This window comes from Podarcis vaucheri (genome assembly GCF_965113315.1).
Source record: "Podarcis vaucheri genome assembly, chromosome: 14".
NCBI classification, from domain to species: domain Eukaryota; kingdom Metazoa; phylum Chordata; class Lepidosauria; order Squamata; family Lacertidae; genus Podarcis; species Podarcis vaucheri.
The window spans coordinates 47,694,795-47,714,172 of NC_138752.1; the positions used below are offsets into that span (position 1 = coordinate 47,694,795).

Genomic DNA, 19,378 nt, shown 5'->3' on the forward strand with positions numbered 1-19,378 from the left:
AGAGCGTGCTGGATCAGGCCAATGGCCCATCTAGTCCATCATCCTTTTCTCTCTGTGGCCAATCAGATGCCCTATTGGGGAGCCAGTAAGCAGTACCCAAGAGCGCTCTCCCCTCTGGCAGTTTCCATCAACTGGCATTCAGGAGCATTTCTGTCTCCAGCTGTGGAGACAGAGCATAGTCATCCTGGCTAGTAGCCATGCATAGTCTTCTCCTCCATGAGTTTGTCCATTCCTCTTTTGAAGCCATCCAAGTTGGTCTCCATTGCTGCCTCCTGTGGCAGAGAGTTCCATAGTTTATCTCTGCCCTGCAATGAAGCTGTACTTTCTTTTATCTCTCCTGAATCTTCCAACATTGAATGTCCACAAGTTCTAGTATTATGAAGGAAGGGTAGGGAACCTTTTCCAGAGCAGGGGTTGGAATCCCTTTTGGGCAACCTTCTAGAGGCCACCTGGGCAGGGCAACAAAAGCCAGTTCTTTTTCCCTTTGCATAGTAGGCCAGTTTCTACATGTGCCCACCACAGAGAGCCAGTGTGGTGTAGTGGTTAAGAGTGGTAGTCTCGTAATCTGGTGAACCGGGTTCGCGTCTCCGCTCCTCCACATGCAGCTGCTGGGTGACCTTGGGCTAGTCACACTTCTCTGAAGTCTCTCAGCCTCACTCACCTCACAGAGTGTTTGTTGTGGGGGAGGAAGGGAAAGGAGAATGTTAGCCGCTTTGAGACTCCTTAGGGTAGTGATAAAGCAGGATATCAAATCCAAACTCTTCTCTTCTTCTTCTCTCTACCTTCCATCCAGCAAACAAGAGGCATTATCAGCATTCAAGAATGCCTCCTAGTCAGGCAAAAGCACTCAGGAGGGTGGAAAGCAAAGTCAGTGAGGTGTGGGACCTTGGGGCAGCCCTGAGAGCCAGACAGAGAGGTTTGGTCCTCCAACTTGGGTGTTCCCTATCACTGGCTTATAGAGTGTCAGGCTGCTGCCAGCTACTCCCACGGCCAGTTGCCCAGGAACATACACAGACAAGGAATGGTCTTACCGTCCAGTTTTTACTCAGTATTTACAGAGAGAGGCTATAAAACCCAGCCTCTTGGATAATGGCATTGTCCCAAGTGAATCTCCACACCCCCCCACACACCCCGTCTCTTCCACTTCCTCATTCGTCAAGCTCAACGTCTCTACCATGGGTGCTGCATTTTGTTGCAGCCCTCCGCCTTTGAGCTCTTTGCTCTCCTACTTTCAAGGCCCGCTAGGTTCTGGGAGATGGAGGGTCTGGAATGCTTTCTAAAAACACTATGTCCATCAGCTGTTGTCCCCCCGGTGCTTCCTCCTCCTCCTCCTCCTCTCTGTTTCCCAACTTTCCCCCTCATCTGCCTCTGAGCTGTGAGTTCCCTCAAACCCCTGTTGTAAATCTAAACTGTCTTCTTCTCCTCTGGAAGAGTCAGACTGGGGAGGTGATCTCCACCATTCAATATGATAATCTTTATTGTCATTGTCCCATACAGAACAACAAAATTGAAAAAAATCTACATCAGACATTCAAAAACAAACAAGCCTGCTATCCCAGCTATCCCAGCTTGGTTAGCCCCTAAAAACTCTGATACCCCATAACTGAATACAATATACTCCCACAGAGACTACCTTACACTGCGTTTAAAACCAAAATCGCATTTGGATAGAAACTGTTTCTCAGCCGGCTAGTCCTAGTCTTTATAACCCTGTACCTTCTTCCAGAAGGCAGAAGCTGAAAGAGATCATTTCCAGGGTGTGTACTATCCTGCACTATCTCTGCAGCTTTCTTATGACACCTGGAAGCATAGATTTGATCCAAGGTGGGAAGAGTGCACCCAATTATTCTCTCCGCAGTCTTTACAATCCTGGACAGCATTGTTTTTTTCCTGACCGTGCAGCTCCCAAACCACACACACAGACCATAAGTTAATACACTCTCAACAGTACAATGGTAAAATGCCATCAACAGGTCCTTTGTGAGATTATTTTTCCAGAGGATTCTAAGAAAATATAACCTCTGCTGTGCTCTCTTCATCAGGTCTTTACTGTTTTCTCCCAGTCTTCTGCCCAGTCCCTGACATAGGATGAGGCAGCTCCGGAAAAAACACTGGGCTCCCAAAGTCCCTGGGTGGTTTTGGGGCACTATCCTTTTGACCAACAGGGGACAGTGCTCCAGCGCTGAGTTACCAGTGACCTACTATGACACAGCCTGTCACCGGGCTGACATAGATGACACCTGGAGCCTCTGATCTGTGATCTTCAAACACCCTGCTTCCAGGAGTCACTTGTCAACACAGCCACAAGGAAGACTCAAGAGGCCCTAGCAGGTGTGAACAGGTTATATTCATTTGAGTATAGTGTTGCAGCTGGTGTTTGGTGCAGGGTGTGAGATGAGGATCCCCCCCAAAAAAGTCCAAGGAAGTGCCAACCTCACTCCCCCAGCACCTGTCGTGGATCTGGCTGCTTGTAGCAGGCCTTCATTCCTCTTTGCCTTTGCAAAGAGGTTGTTGATTGAAACCAGGCATCCCCAACCTGTGGACCTCCAGATCTTTTGGCCTACAACTCCCATGATCCCTAGCTAACAGGACCAGTGGTCAGGGATGATGGGAATTGTGGGCCAAAACATCTGGAGGGCCGAAGGTTGGGGATGCCTGATTGAAATTATTCAAGTGGGCTGTTACGTGACTTTCTAATCATAAAAAGGTTAGCCACCACAGCTGTACTTGAACATAGGGGGTGCAGGTGGCGCTGTGGTGTAAACCACTGAGCCTCTTGGGCTTGCCGATCAGAAGGTTGGCGGTTTGAATCCCTGCGATGGGGTGAGCTCCTGTTGCTCGGTCCCAGCTCCTGCCAGCCTAGCAGTTCGAAAACATACCAGTGCGAGTAGATAAATAGGTACCACTGTGGTGGGAAGGTAAACGGCATTCCCATGCACTCTTGTTTCCATCACGGTGTTCCATTGCACCAGAAGCGGTTTAGTCATGCTGGACACATGACCCGAAAAGCTGTCTGTGGACAAATGCTGACTCCCTTGGCCTGAAAGTGAGATGAGTACTGCACCCTATAGTTTGCTTTGACTGGACTTAACCGTCCATTACCTTTTTTTCTTCCTTTCTTGAGCATAGATAAGGAACCTTGAGAAGGATAGGCTATAAATTCAATAGGTAAAATAAAATGATGAATTTATTTTGTTTTTCTATTTAAATTTCAGTACCTAGTTCTAGATCTGTATTGGGGGAGTGGGAATTGTGTATGTCAATGTCAATGCAAATCTCTCTCTTTGAGGAATCGCAAGTGGTCACTCTGGAGCCAAATGGACCTGATGGATAAGGAGACTGAAGACTTTAAGAGCAAGGAGAAGGCTCTGGGTGATGCCATTGAGAAGCTCAAGAAGGAAAACAAGTTCAGGAAAGAGAAGCTGGTGGCATTTTGGCAAAAGAAGAGGGAGCTCTCCAAGCGCACAGATGGACGAAACACCATTTTGTGGGAGCGAAACATGAAGCTCTGGAAGAAGGTCACAGATCTCTTTGAGAGCATCAGGAATGTCTTGAAAGAGGAACCAGAGCTTTGGAAAGAAGAGCTGGACAGCTGGACAGCTGAGATGGCACTTTGGAAGAAGGAGATGGACCAGTGGGAAGAAAGGTTCTGTGGGAGCTATTAGCATGTCCATTGCAAAATAAATCTATGGATCAGCCCTCAATTGATCCCTTGCAGTGGACAAAAAAATCTGGTCATCTAAACAAGATGGTGTCAGCTAATGTACGTGGAAATTCATTAAAAGTTTTTCACAGGTGGTTTTTGACTCTGGTCTACCTGAATTGTAACTCCAAGACCACACAGCTTCCCTTTGTTGGAGGGGGTGCAACTCCAGAGGGTTTTGTCACCATAGGTGGTGGGACTGCACTCCTGTGAGTAAATTCTGAGGGGAACCAGAAATCAGGACAATCACTGGGCAGAGGATCACTCTATGATCTGGCTTATTTGAATGCATTTTGGGGACAGAATTTGAACCTTTATAGCAAATCTCTTATTAGCCATCTGTTGGTGGCTGTCTGCTTAGTCAGTGGAAGGAGCCCTCATCATATTCCATGACCAACTGGCTTCATAAGGCTTTGTTCATTGCAGCTTCTGAAAAACTTAACTTGTTCACTCTGAATTATTTGAGGGGCTGTGGAGAAAGGACTTTGCAGGAGAATAGTAACCTATTTGGCAATAGAGACAATGCCAAATGCAGATGCCTTTAAAAGGTGGCTTTATTTGGAAATGTGTGTGAATTGGAGCTGTGCGAGTTTCCCCTCCTCTATATTTTCCATTATGCTGCTGTATTTGAGAAAAAGAAAACGGAATAGACCGCTTGAAGCAGCTCACTTTAACAGGGGCCAAATATCCCTTGCTTGTAAGGGGAGCCAGTTCTGAGATTTATAAAATTTAACATGTTCCCGCACAAAAGGGAGATTTTAAGCATAGATTTCCCCCTTCCCTTCTTTATAATTCCAGAACTTGCAGTCATTCTGCAAAGCTGTGGGGTGGCGGAATCTGGGCAGACAAAAGGCCAGAGCATTTGTTCACATAATGCAGAATTACTTTATGAAATCCACTCGCACAAGAGGTACTTAATGGCCTCTAGCTTAGATTGCTTTGAAACAAGGTTAGTCAAAGCCACAAAAGAGACAGCCATGATAGCTAAACTGAGTGCTTACATTCAGGGTCAGAATGCTACTGAATACCTGTAACTTGGGTTGGCGGTGGTGGGGTAGAAGTAGAAAAGAGTTATTACTCTATAAAACCTGCTGGTGCACCCTGAAGGTTTTCTGATTGGCCACTGAGGAAGGAGAATGCAGGATTAGATAAGCTTTTGGTTTGCTCCAGCAGGGCTCCTCTGTTATTTTTTCCTACAGCATGAAGCATCCATCACCCATTGCTATCTGTATATTAAATCTCATCCACAGAATTATGCACACAACAATGTAATTTATCCCTCATTATTTATACTCAGGCTCCATCTGCACTGAACATTTAAAGCAGTACCATACCACTTTGAACAGCCATGGCTTCCCACAAGGAACCCTGGGAAGTGTAGTTTATTAAAGGGTGTCAAGAGTTATTTGGAGACTCCTGTTTCCTTCCCAGAGCTACAATTCCCAGAGTTCCCCAGGAAGAGGTATTGACTGCTAAACCACTGTGGAAATTGTAATTCTGAGAGAGGAAGAGGAGTCTCCTGTCAACGCTCAGCACCTTTTTATCAATCAGGCATGGAGAAACTTAGTTCCAGGGGCTAAATGGTGATCCTCAGGACTCTCCACAGACTCACTTCTTCTTTGGCTAACACTCATAGCCGAGTAAGATTGTCTTCCAGGAACACGGTTTTAACAGTGAGTCCGCAAGTGACTTTGGAGGCCAATTCTGGATCCACACATCCGTCCACAGTGGGAACATTGGTTTCCAGGCAGGAGATGATCACGGTGTGGATTTGCCAAGGGTGCCTTCCTCCTTGCACGTTTCTCCCTTGTGTCCTGAGTTCGAGTGTCTTCAAAGCCCATGACACCTTTGGTAAAGGCTGTTCTCCAACTGGAGCGCTCGCAAGTCAGGGTTTCCCAGTTGTCAGTGTTTATACTACATTTTTTAAGATTTGCCTTGAAACAGACCATACCCTTCACCAGCCCTGCTTCATATATTCTTTGAGTGCTTAATTCCTAGCTGGAGTTTATTGTTACATTTACGTAATACCTCTTGCTTGCCTGAATGGAAGATAGAGACATGTTCTCTGTGTGTGTGTGCAGAAACCACTGGCTTTTGGTGTGGCTAAATTGTAGCCAACTTTACAGTCCCATACCCTCCAGCCTTTCTCTGATAAAAATAGAGACATCCCATCATAATTTTATTATTTATACCCCACCCATTTGACTGGGTTGCCCCAGCCACTCTGGGCAGCTTCCAACATATATATAAAAACAGAATCAAACATTTAAAAACCTCCCTATATGGGGCTGCCTTCAGATGTCTTCTAAAGGTTGTGTAGTTATCTCCTTGGCTTGGGGGTTGCATAACTTCATACCCTCCATCATTTCTCCAAGGAAAATAGGGTTGTCCTAAGGAAAAGCGGGAAATTCCACGATCAAATCAGAAACCGGGATAACTTCTCTAAATCAGGGACACCCCTGGAAAATAGGGACACTTGGGAGGATTTGAAGTCCCATTTGTTGCTGTGCCTACTTCTGCCTCTATCCTACTGTAGAATCACAATTGTTGCTCCACCCACGTCTTCCCCTGGCTCCACCCACCACTGGTAAGAGGCCCATAGGAAGTTTTCCACAACAGAAAACAGTACTTGGGTGGGAAATCGTCCCCCACTCCTGGCATCAAATCTACTGACAAATTCCACAAGAATGGCCATTGTTAGCCAATGATTAAGCTTTGTTCCTTTCACATAACTTAGATTGGCATTCTGGTTATTGGAATTTCCAATGGGGTCTGCACAAGGCTGGATTTAGGTTTGATGAGGCCCTAAGCTACTGAAGATAATGGGGCCCTTTATATGTCCAGCTGTCTTTTGTCAACAACGAATTGCCACTTTTTTGTGTGTGTCGAATATATGCTATATGGCAATCTATGGACCTAATAGGTATCTAAAGTCATTTGCACATGCTGCCATGCAAGCAGCCCATACAGAATGTGTCCCACTCTTTGTGACCCCATCGACCAGAGCATGCCAGGCACTCCTGTCTTCCACCGCCTCCCAGAGTTTCGTCAAATGCATATTTGTCGCTTCTATAACACTGTCCAACCATCTTACCCTCTGTCGTCGTCTTCTCCTTGTGCCCTCAATCTTACCAAACATAGGCACCCTATATATAGAAATGAGCAAACCAGTGATTTTTTAGGGGGCAGGCTAGCAGGCAAGGCCCATTACTTACATCATAGGAGCTCAGACAACACAAAACACTGTTGCTGTGCGTAGGTGTTTTTTTTTAATCTTATATTTTTGAACTGTACATCCAGGTTTTTTTCCTTTAAATTTTTGGGCGACCCCCCCCCCCCAGAGAGCGGGGCCCTAAGCTATAGCTTGTTTAGCTTATACATAAATCCGCCACTGGTTCTGCAGAATGAATCCATTTTCATAAATTAGGCTCATGGTGTTCCTGAGGGAAACACATGGTTCCAAGCAAGCAGGTGCCAAACTCTTTGTTGCACAGCTGTAGGGTTGAAGCCCACCCATGGCTAGTGACCCTGTTATGGTTTCCCATTCTGCCCACTGCAAAAACTCCACCAGCACTGCAAAAACCAGAGTTTGGATTTGATATCCCACTTTATGACTACCCTAGGGAGTCTCAAAGCAGCTAACATTCTCCTTTCCCTTCCTGCTCCACAACAAACACTCTGTGAGGTGAGTGGGGCTGAGAAACTTCAAAGAAGTGTGACTAGCCCAAGGTCACCCAGCAGCTGCATGTGGAGGAGCGGGGAAGCGAACCCGATTCACCAGATTACGAGCCCTCCGCTCTTAACCACTACACCACACTGACTCTCTGATACCTGATGCAGCCACTTCTCCACATTCATTGTGGTGTTCCCTTTGGTCTCTTAAAAATCCACCCTTGTGGAAGGATCCTGCATCTCAGTGGCAGAGCTTTCACTTTGCATGCAGGAGATCCCAGCTTCAATCCATGGTGTCTCCCTGGTGATCACCTGAAAGTAGGTGTATACAATACAGAGCTAGATTGACCAATGGTGTGACTGCAGATAAGCTAAAATAAGCTTCATGTTCCATTTTCATCAGCTACAACCTTGGCATTCTAATGATGGAACCAGAAGAACTGCAGAAGTTCTGGCATTGTTTTGTTAATATTCTCAGGCTGCCATGGCGATGAAGTTCTTAACAAAGGGGTCTTCATCATAGCAGGAGGAGGAGGTGCAGGTTAGTGGACGTCCCAGGCTTACTTATTTTGGAGGGATTTAAGGCATCTTGACAGTTCTTTTCTCTCTCTTTTGTTATTCAAAGCCACCAAGGCTTTATCAAGGGAGCCCAGCTGCATCAGATTTATCTAGTTCAGGATCAAGTCTCCCACAGTTGCCAACCAGAAGCCTCTGGGAAGCCCAAAAGCAGTACATGAGCACAAAGAGCTCTCTCTTGCTTCTGATCTCAAGAAACTGGTATTCAGATATATGCTGCCTTTGATAAAGGAGGTAACATAGCTTCCATCAGTAGTAGACACTGATTGCTTCATCCTCCATGGATTTCTCTAATCTCATTTTTCATAGAATTTAGAGTTGTAGGGTTGGAAGGGACCCAACAGCCTGTTCTCACAGTGGCAACAGGAAGGTCCAGCAATACACTGCAATACATTGTGCACCAGCCCCTAACACTGAATTCCCCTGTCATGATCTTTCCTCCTGAAATGGCTGGCTTGAGAAGGTCCTGCATTTGGAGAGGTGAACCAAACCCTGGGGTGATGGCTGCACGAATGGACCCTGAGACTCATCAGGGTCTGAGATTGGAGAACCTCAACCGCTCCCCGCCTAGTGGGAACTGGGGCTGGTGGTGGGGTCCTCCTCCGCAACCAAGTTTCCACTTTCCAAGCTGGAAGGTAAGGTTCCTTGCAGTGACTCAGTCTCCTCCGAGTTTGTATCCTCTGAGTCAGTGGGCAACACAACCTCCCCTTCTAGGCCACTCACTCATATATTTCTCTGTACACAGCTGTGATCAGATGGAGGACGGGGAGAAACATTTGGATGTCACTCTTAAATGTGCAGATTATCTGGAGGGCAACAGCAATGACATTTCTGCAAAGCGGGAGAGCTGGCACCATATGAACCATGTCCCCAGAACCTTGAAGAGCCAGTTCGTATATCGCCAACTGAGAGAACAGAAAAATGCACTTCAAGAGGAAATCAGGATATTCTGGAAGAAATGCCAACGCCTACGGAGGGAGATCCAGACCTTCCGAGAAGATAACAAAACCAAGGCTTTGTGGGAGGAGATCCATGCCTTCAAGAAGAAGAACAAGGGCTTCATGGATGAGATCAAGAGCTTCTTAGAGGAGAGCAGGGTTTTCATGGCTGAGATCAAGGCCTTCCAGACCAAAAAGAAGGAAATTCAGGACCAGATGAAGACCTTTCAGGAGAAGATTGAGGCACTCCAGCAGAGGATCAAGACAACAGAGGAGGAGATTGTTACCTTGGAGGAAAGGAATGAATCATTTCGAGAAGCTGTCAAAGCCTTCCAGATTAAGAACAAGGAGTACCAGGAAGCCAACAAAGGCATGCGTGAGAAGAACAAATCCATCCAGGAGAAAATAGAAGCCATTGAAGAGAAGAACAATGCCTTCTGGAAGGAATGCAAGGCATTTTGGAAGAAGGACAAAACCTTCTGGGAAGAGGACATGGCCATATCCAAAGACAAAATGGCCCTCTGGGAAGAGTATATAGCTTTGAGGGATAATGACCAAGACCTCCAGGAAGAAAAAGCGGTCATCTGGGACATGGTGGAAGCTCTCTGGGATATGAAGTACTCCATATGGAAAGAGGTAAATGGGTTTCCGGAAGAACCACACCCTGAGTTTGAGGTGGAAGTTCTCGACAATGGTGCCGATGGAGACCATGATGAACCACCTGATGAAATAAAAGAGGTGTGAATTAACGCAATGATCTGGTTAGCACCACCTTAAAAACTCCTATACACTGATGTACAAACACCGCGGCTCCTTTGTCATCAAGACCTTTTAATAAAATCTTGATGGAATTTCAAGGTGATGTCACTACCCTACATTGCTGGGGAAGTGGGTGGGTTCACACCGGCCATACACACCAGCAGATGATTGTAACCATGTGGACCGGCAGCCTGGCAAACCTGGTGTGGCACATTTAATTATTTATTTACAAAACTTATAATTCACATCTTTGTGAAATATATAGAAAGGCAGAGGACAACATATAAGGGTAAAATGAACAGGAGATCCATTAAAAATCATTGGAAACTTCAAAAAATACTGATTGGGTAAAAGAAAAAATAATAATGTTGCACTTAGGGTTGCCATATTTCAAAACCCCCGGATTGTTGAGCTTTTAGGAAACCCCCAAAATTGTTCAGCTTTTCTTTTTAGGAAACCCTAAAAGTTGTTGAGTTTTTTGTTTGCTTGTTTGTTTTTTCCTTGCCTAAGATCCAGGACAAAAGGACAAAGCACCGCCTTAGAGAAATTCCCCCAGACGTCAATTCCGCATTTGAAATCCCGGAAATGCACAGGAAAATCTAGATGTATGGCAGCCCTAAGATTGCTAAAACCCTCCCAGAATGTTGGAGGATATGGATGGCCACAGGGGAAAGGCCACAGCTCATTTATAAGAGCATTTGTTCTGCATGAAGAAAGACCCAGGTTCAGTCCTTAGCATCTCCAGGTAGGGCTGGGGAAAGAAACCCTGCTTGAACCCATGGAGAGCTGCTGCCAGTCAGTGCAGACAGCGCTGAGCTAGCTGGATCAACGGTCTGTCCTGGAGTAAGGCAACTTTTTGTGGTTTTTCTCCGGTGTGCATTTGTTGTTGTTGCTGGAGGACTGCGTCCTAAAATTCAAAGAGGTGCAAATTTCAAACGATAGGTGTGCTTTGCTTTATGTATTAAGGACTGCAGAGTCACTGGGTTTGCATGCAGATGCCCAAACTCCCTTTCCTCCAATACACAGTGTAAGCAGGACCCCCTATTTAATTTTGCATTCTATTTGGTTCTATGCAGCCTGGATGAACTGCAAACATTGGAGGGCACACATGTACACACACACACACACACACACACAGAGAGAGAGAGAGAGAGAGAGAGAGAGAGAGAGAGAGAGAGTCCTTTGCTCTCTTTTCTGCTGAGTTCCAGCATTCAGGCACTCTTTATCCTCTTATTTGCTTTCAGTTGTGGGTACAGTGCAAAAAAATAATAATCAAAAAAATCAGTCAAGGTGACAGTCAAAGGAGCTGGGAACTGAAGCAAGGCCAAACTTCTCAGTCCCCAGGTGATATGTTCATGGTCACGTCCCCACCAAGGCACTAAAATTTCAGTGTCAGCAGGATGTGCTCAGAGTTCATGAAAATGTTGCAGGGGAGGAGGGAAGCGGGCTTGGAAGAAGGAATGCTTAGGCTGCAGGCCCATGCAAACCCACCAGGTAATAATAATAATAATAATAATAATAATAATAATAATAATAATAATAATTTATTATTTGTACCCCGCCCATCTGGCTGGGTTTCCCCAGCCACTCTGGGTGGCTTCCAACAAAGATGAAAAATACACTAAAATGTCACATATTAAAAACTTCCCTGAACAGGGCTGCCTTCAGATGTCTTCTGAATGTCAAGTAGTTGTTTATCGCTTTGACATCTGGTGGGAGGGCGTTCCACAGGGCGGGTGCCACTACCGAGAAGGCCCTCTGTCTGGTTCCCTGTAACTTGGCCTCTCGCAGTGAGGGAACCGCCAGAAGGCCCTCGGAGCTGGACCTCAGGTTGTTCAAATCTGACCATTTCAGTTCTCCGGGTTTCTCATTTCCCCCCATTCTTAAAATTCACTCCGCTGGAGGTTTTAAATAGAGTTCTGGTGGCCACGTGCCAGGGATAACTTAGCTGTGATTCCTGCATTTCGGGGGGGGGGTGAATTCCTGGGGGTCCCTTCCAACTTTGGGAACCCTGTCTGGAAAAGATGTGACATGGTGCAGCCAGCAGCTGCCTCTGAAAATTTCCCAGCAGTCCACAGTATATGGAAAGAACTCCCGCCAAATGAAAACATCCAACGTGGACCTCTGATGACTGCAACACCATTGCACCAAGACTACCTCATAGCTCATGGTCTGATTGTCCAACAGCAGGTGCACCAACTCTGTCGCTCAGCCCAAGATAGCTGTTAAAAATAGACTTGGCATGCACTGCTTCAGAATGCATTCAGCATCCTTGCTAACAGTGTCTAGGAATCTGACCAGATTACGAATGACTCCCATTGACCCAACATGGCAAATTTAATAACCCTACTAAAGCAATGTACTATCTGGAGAGGGGGTTTTAAATGTCCAAAGAGAAAACATATGCCAGCCGCTCCCTGAATAAAAATCTGTCTACTCTTCCTGATTGATCGCTATCACCAAAGTTGTATGTGTATATGTACAGTATTTGTTGCGTGCTAAGGCACCTGAGCCACAAAGTTCCCAGGGGAATAATAAAGCACACGGACGCAAAGTATTTTGGTTTGTGGGTTCAAACAGGCCACAACTTTATTGGTTTGGCTTAGGGGCCCAGGGGTCAGCAAACTTTTTCAGCAGGGGGCCAGTCTACTGTCCCTCAGACCTTGTGGGGGGCCGGAATAGATTTTTTTGGGGGAAATGCACAAATTCCTATGCCCGGCCCCCTGCTGAAAAAGTTTGCTGACCCCTGGTTTAGAGAAACAGCAAGTGAGAAGTGACATGGTTGAAGTTTATAAAATTTTGCTTGGAATGGAGAAAGCAGAAAGCTTTTCTCCCTTTCTCATGACGCCAAAATTCGTAGAAATCCAAGGAAACTGAATGTTGGAAAATTCAGGACAGATAAAACAAAACTCTTCACAGAGAGCAGGGTTAAACTAGAGAGCTCACCCACAGGAAGCAGTGATGGATTAAGTGAAGGTGTCCTTCCATCAACTCTGCAGACCTCCATTGGCCTCTCATCAGCTGCTACCTGTGGAGTGAAAATCTCCCTTCCACCTGAAGCAGTGTCACACCAAAGGGATCCCTGCAGGTGGTAACCACAAGAAAACACCAAATGTGGATTTCAGAAGGGGGGAGACTGGGACTGAACCAGCCTGGGATCTCTTGGATCCCAAGCCAGCACAATCACCACGGCATGATAGCACCAGAGCTGGTTCTGGCCCAATCAGAGCAATAGCTCCAGGTTGCTGGAGCAATTTTCCTGCCCCACACCATTGGGCTTGGCCATCATGCATGGAAAGACAACGAATGCTGTTGTGGTTTTGCCACTCTAGAAAGCTCAACCAGACTCGGGGAGTTTGGCTTGCTCCTTTAGGTTGCCCATGAGGTGGGGTGGGGTCTCCCAGTGCCCATAGGATAGTACCAACCTCCTCTTTTGAGGGTAGGGAGAAAGGGAGGAGAGAGAGGGTGGTGGGTCTAGCCTTGGAGCAGGAGATCCAACCTCCTAGGGCCCCTCCCAGCTGCCACACAAACCTCAGTGGCCCTTGCAGAAGATAAAATGGGGTGGCCTTTTATCCAGAGAGTCCAGCATGCTGTGGGCATTATTGTGAACAAGAGATTTAAGGGCAAGATTCTGGCCAAGAGAGTTAATGTGCGAATTGAGCATATTAAACACTCAAAGAGCAGAGACAGCTTCTTGCAGCGTGTGAAAGAAAATGAAAGAAAGAAAATAGAAGGAAAGGAAAAGGGAATTTGGTTTGAACTAAAACGCCGGCCTGCTCCTCCAAGAGACACCCACTTTGTGAGAAACAATGGCAAGGAGCCAGAACTGCTGGAACCAATTCCATATGAGTTTAGGGCATAGTGTATGCGAACAAAATAAAATACTATGTTGAGGACCTAAAAAGAAAAGAAAAAAGAATGCTTTCATCCAGAGGGTCCTACTCCCAATGTTGTTGTTGTTGTTGTTTAGTCGTTTAGTTGTGACCGACTCTTCATGACCCCATGGACCAGAGCACGTCAGGCACTCCTGTCTTCCACTGCCTCCCACAGCTCATGCTGGTAGCCTCGAGAACACTGTCCAACCATCTCATCCTCTGTCGTCCTCCCAATACATGCCCCTAAAACAGAGTGAAATGTACAACAGCTCTGGAAGTGGCACCTATATTTCCCCTCCCATTAGAAATAATAGAAGGAACATTGTAAAGCAATGAAACAAACCCAAGACCAGAAAGTGGAGAAAGGCAGGTGAAAAGTGTTCTAAGTAAATATGTTACCTGAGCCAGTGAGGGGTGGCAGACAGAAACTCTCTTCTTCTCCTGCTGATTCCTTCTTGAGATGCCACTTGACGTCCTCTAGAGCGTTTCCTCAGACTTTGCTTCCTTCTTCCCTGCTTCTTCCAGTTAACTCTGGGCCTTCCTTTACTTAGCGCTATGTCTGCATAGTGACCACATGTAAACTTGTCCTCAGAATCGCTTTGCTTGGCAGGAGTAGTAAACCTGACGGCTCTTCGTTCTTTCAACCAGCAGTCTCACCGGACTACTTGTTTCCTCCCTTGACTGAAATATATGTACCAAGACCCAACCAAACGTCCTTCCACCTTCCCTTCTGCCCTGCTGTTCCACCGAGCAAGATTCTCAATTTGGCTTTTCATCCACCTTCCCATCTTCCTCTCTTGCCTCCCTTCATTTTATGAGCTTAAATTAGAGCAGTGTTTCAGAATGTATAGCTTCCTTAGCTTCTGGGATCTATACCGCTGTTTTTATTTATTTTTAACTGGCCCAGGTTTTAAACAGTTCCGTACTGCTGCCATTAAGTTGTCGAGTTTTATGTGAAACTGCATTGTCTTTTTATGATATGCGAGCTGCCTTGCTGTGGGCATATAAATAAGTTTATAAATAATGGCATACCTTGACGTGAACATATGGTCAGAGCAAGGCTACTTGGTGGATGGAGGACTTAGCACAAAGGATCTGAGACATCTAGTGTCACAATGGGTACGTTCTACCCAGTGCTATTTTCCTATAAAAAGAGGAACTCACCATGAACACCATTGTCATAGAATGTCAATGGTATCCACCTGAGGGATGCTGGGGGGAAAGCTGGGGGGAATAGAGGATCTGGCTAATTTAAATTGAAGGCCAGGCAGAATAGCAGACCAATCTTATTACCTTTTGTTGCTTTCTGGGAGAGAGAGGCACCAGGTGCAAACCCACCAACAGGGTCTCTGGAATAGTTCTGCCAGTGTTTTTGCACCACTATGACCTCCCCTGTTATGTACTGAGTTGAATGGGATCCAAAATGCAGCAGTCTGATTGGTCCTAGAACAATAGGATTCAGAATGCAGCAGTCTGATTGGTCCTAGAACAATGCAGCAGTATGATTGGACTGCAGGAGCCACCCAATCCTGCTCCAGATAGAAGTGAATCCACAACCTGATTGGCCTACAGGAGAATTCCGGAATTAGCCAATAACGTGCAGCCCATTGTGTAAATAATGTATATAAAGCAGATACTTTGGGGAAACTTTCATTCCTCCTCACCACTATGAGCTGAATAAAGAGCATGAAATCCACTCTCGACTCTGAGTATATTTCATCCCCATTGCCTCATCCCTCACCTTCTCCCTCCCGGTAAGCCACAGCAGCCCACCTCCTGGGAAACTAGTGTAGTGGCTCCGCCCCAACCAGGAAACAGCTTCTGATTATTGCCATCCAAAGCCAAGTGTTACCTGTCCATGGTACTTAAAAAACCTCTGAACCAGCCCTCCTTCTCCCCCGACAAAAGCAAGCCATACATTTTAACCGGAGTTTGCTTTCTACAGAGCATGATAGTGCGGGTATTCTTCATGGCTGCGCGATGCATAGGAAGCATGCAAAGACAAGATGTCATCCTGCAGGTAGAGAGACAGTCACCCTGCAGGTATCCAAAGGGAATCAAAGGAACTAATCATGCTTGCTGTTGGGAAGACACTCACAGATGCCCAGCAGGGCTGTGCAAAATACACTTAGTTACACAGGCAGATTCAGAATCCTTTGGGGCCGGGAGGTGCAAGATTATATTGGTACGGCATTTATCTTGCGTCGGATGTTAATCCTTAATTAGGCTGTAAATAACAGAGGATCTTGCATCGTAATGACAGGCAGCGTGAGTTATTTTTCTGCATAGCGTTGAATGGGGATTGCAAGATATCTTTCCAAGCCTCGCACCGATTCTGTGTCATAACACACACTCTCGTCTATCATCTTGCTGTGTGTCCCTTTGGCAGTAGCAGGTGATAGCTCAGTGCCCCAGGCTCTGCAAGCCTCCATTCCCTTAGACAGCCGTGAACACCTTCCAAACAAAGATTTATATGATAACCAAGAGAGGAATGTTTTGGTGCAAAACAACAAAAACAAAAAAACCACCCTCAGCCAAAGCAGCACAGAGAGGTACTCCTAGTGTGTCAGCACAACAAAGGACTTAAATTCCCAGCAGAGCTGGATTTGCTTGTGCTTAACTGGAAGATTTACAATTCCATTAGACTGCAATATGCATTTATTAAAAAGTTTTTAGTGTGATTCTGTATTCTGATGGCTATTTTTGCTGTGCAATAAAACTAGTTGGCTGGATTTCAAAGAAGAGAGTGTTGCTGTGTAAAGGCAGTTCATTATTTACTGTTCAGGAAATGTTTTGCTCATCTATAATACCAAATCCAAAATACAGTGGTACCTCGGGTTACAGATGCTTCAGGTTACAGACTCCACTAACCCAGAAATAGTACCTCGGGTTAAGAACTTTGCTTCAGGATAAGAACAGAAATCGTGCTCCAGCAGCGCGGCAGCGGGAGGCCCCATTAGCTAAAGTGGTGCTTCAGGTTAAGAACAGTTTCAGGTTAAGAACGGACATCCAGAACGAATTAAGTTCTTAACCCAAGGTACCACTGTAGTAGTTTTTGCCAGATGGGGAAAAATCCATTGATGGTTTATTAATTGAGGTGGAAGGTGATGGACTTTCATTGGGAATATTTAAACAGAGGTTGGTAGAGCATGAGATTTTTAATCCCATAGTTGTGGGTTCAAGCCCCACAATGGGCAAAAGATTTCTGCATTGCAGGTAGTTGGTCTAAAGAACCTTTGTGGTTCTTTCCAACTCTACAATCCTATGGTTCTAATTTTAAAGAGTCAGAGCAGGTAAGATTTTATTTTTATATTGGCATAATCTTTTCGGCATCAGGATCCCGGGCTTTACAAATGAAGAAAAACCCAACTAAAATCAGTTGCCTGTCTACAAAATCTAAACAGTTTGCTGAGTTTCAGATATCCAAGGGAATTATGTGCAATTTTAAATGTGTTTAAAGCAGAGGTGAGACTGATGTTCATTTTAGAGCAGAAATTTAGGGCTTTGCAGATCTTACAAAAAATCGCAAGAGTTCAAAGTCACTCTCTGCTTATGATTATAGGGGTTTTTAAATCCACCCCAGCTTATTTAATTAGGGCAGAGCTCTGTATGCAAATGACCTCATATTTCATATATATCAGAATAGTGAGCTATTGGTGCAGAATAAGCAGGGTCTTTAAGAACTCTAGCGTTACAGAGGGCACATACTCAATGAAACTTTTGGCAACAAAAAATTTCAAATCTACTTCCAAATTTTGGGTACTCTACACAGACACTGAAGCCATGGGAATGGGTTACTAGAAATATCTGCAAACAAAGGGTTTGGGAAGTAGGAGTGCAAACCGACATAACTGCTTTCACAGCCTGAAGCGAGAGTAGCGAGAGCGAAATGTCAGCATCAGTATGAAAAATATTTGCCATTCCTCATGACAACAGACTATCTAAAAGCTTTTACTGGATTACATTATGAACAAATGGAATTGATGGTGCAATTGGGGAGATTTTATGGTGTACCAGCCCAAGATGGGTTGCGTGCTCGTGGGAAACCAATACTGCAGGATTTGACTCACTATAATCTCAAATAGACTGATCGACAAAGAATTTATGCTTTTGAATTATGGTGCTGGAGGAGACTCTTGAGAGTCCCATGGACTGCAAGAAGATCAAACCTATCCATTCTGAAGGAAATCAGCCCTGAGTGCTCACTGGAAGGACAGATCCTGAAGCTGAGGCTCCAGTACTTTGGCCACCTCATGAGAAGAGAAGACTCCCTGGAAAAGACCCTGATGTTGGGAAAGATGGAGGGCACAAGGAGAAGGGGACGACAGAGGACGAGGTGGTTGGACAGTGTTCTCAAAGCTACCAGCATGAGTTTGACCAAACTGCGGGAGGCAGTGGAAGACAGGAGTGTCTGGCGTGCTCTGGTCCAGGGGGTCACGAAGAGTCAGACACGACTAAACAACTAGACAACAATCTCAAATATCAATTATATAAGGATATCAGAGAACAAGATCTAGAGTCCCTACCTTGCACATCCAAACCCTGCAGAAAGCAGGACTGAACTGCTGGGGGAGTTCAACCCAGTTTGGGCAATATCTCCCCCACTCCCTTGTGCCAATGGTGCTGAGTGGGCGGGGCAAGCCCTCTGTCAATCACTTAACATCAATATGTTGTAATATGCTCTACAGGTGAGTGGTCCATCCATCTGTGGAACTTGGCCTGCCAGGATGGGGGAGAAAAAGATCTCTTCTGCTGGGTCAAAGAGGTTCTCTGTCTCCTCCTATGGCCCTATCAATACCTTGGGCCCACTTCTGTAAAAACCCCTCCTGATGCAGATTAAACTTCAAGTGCATGAGAAGTAGTTTCTATTTCTGCAGGCATATTAAGAAACTTTTCTATTTTAATGGTTGGTCTTAATTGATGCTGTCCAGGTTATGCTTTTAAAACTTTTATGGACGCCGCTTATAAACTTTGGTAATTAAGCAGTATATAAGTAGCTTAAATAAAATACTGTATATCTTAACCTCTAAATATTTCACACACCCACACCCCAATAAGATGTGGAATTGGGTAAGGTGCGTATATTTCTGCAACGTAAGAACCAAATTAATGAAGACATACCTAAGCAAAGGGGGTGGAAAATATTCTTTCAGTGGAGATTAATTACAAGAGGGAAAAGATATCGGCTATTGGGAAAACCTTTGTGTGCTTAGTCTATTATTTAGAAGTGATCCCTCAACACTGTCTGATCAGTATTCAGATATACAGTGTATGCAAATCAGAGCTGCATTGCAGCTTATGGCTTAGGATCAGTGCTGCTGCAGTATGGAATCAGGTCCGGTGCCCCGCTCCTTCCGAGAAGCAAAGAACCAGCTGCGGTGACTCAGCAACATGGGGAATTGACTCTGCATCTCCTCAGAGACACAGCCCCTATCTGGTGAACCTACAGGTGCAAAGGAAGCCAGACCCAGCCAGTATGTAAGACACAATGGGGTTTGAGAAGCAGAGGGGAGATAGGAACCACACAGCAAATCTTGCTCTCCCTGGGCTATGGCTGTATCAAGCCAAGGGGTCTACTGCCCTTGAGTGCCCCTAAGGGCCGGATGAGGTACTGCATGCACAGTGAGCCTGCCATCCCCAAGATTGACTTTTCTAACTCCGCAGTCTTGAGATTATACAACTGTAGGGTTGGAAGCAACCATAAGGATCATCTAGTCCAGAGTTCCCCAAACTTGGGTGTCTAGCTGTCTTTGGACTACAGTTCCCATCACCCCTGACAACTGGACCTGCTAGCTAGGAAGGGTGGGAACTGTAGTCCAAAAATGGCTGGAGACCCAAGTATGGGAACCCCTGTT

At 45.6% G+C, this 19,378-nt stretch overlaps 1 protein-coding gene and 1 long non-coding RNA gene across 3 annotated transcripts; both read left to right on the plus strand.

The window, feature by feature from the left end:
- Positions 1–1,461: 1,461 nt before the first annotated feature.
- Positions 1,462–3,798, plus strand: LOC309518632. The gene is made up of 2 exons (XR_014213573.1): positions 1,462–2,331; positions 3,290–3,798. It is a non-coding gene; the product is annotated as an uncharacterized lncRNA (long non-coding RNA).
- A 3,964-nt stretch (positions 3,799–7,762) lies between these two features.
- Positions 7,763–9,746, plus strand: LOC309518934 (uncharacterized protein). Of its 2 annotated transcripts, none has more exons than XM_082199532.1 (2): positions 7,763–7,916; positions 8,697–9,746. In XM_082199532.1, the coding sequence occupies exon 2, from the start codon at positions 8,707–8,709 to the stop codon at positions 9,631–9,633; it is 927 nt and encodes a 308-aa protein (XP_082055658.1). In that variant the 5' UTR covers positions 7,763–7,916; positions 8,697–8,706; the 3' UTR covers positions 9,634–9,746. The 2 variants fall into 2 exon arrangements, with proteins under 2 accessions (XP_082055658.1, XP_082055659.1); XM_082199533.1 differs by lacking the exon at positions 7,763–7,916 and adding an exon at positions 8,468–8,586.
- The last annotated feature ends 9,632 nt before the right edge of the window (positions 9,747–19,378 follow it).

What these genes read in the sequence shown, in the direction of transcription:
- LOC309518934 (XM_082199532.1), top strand. Translation starts at nt 8,707, where the DNA reads ATGGAGGACGGGGAGAAACATTTGGATGTCACTCTTAAATGTGCAGAT.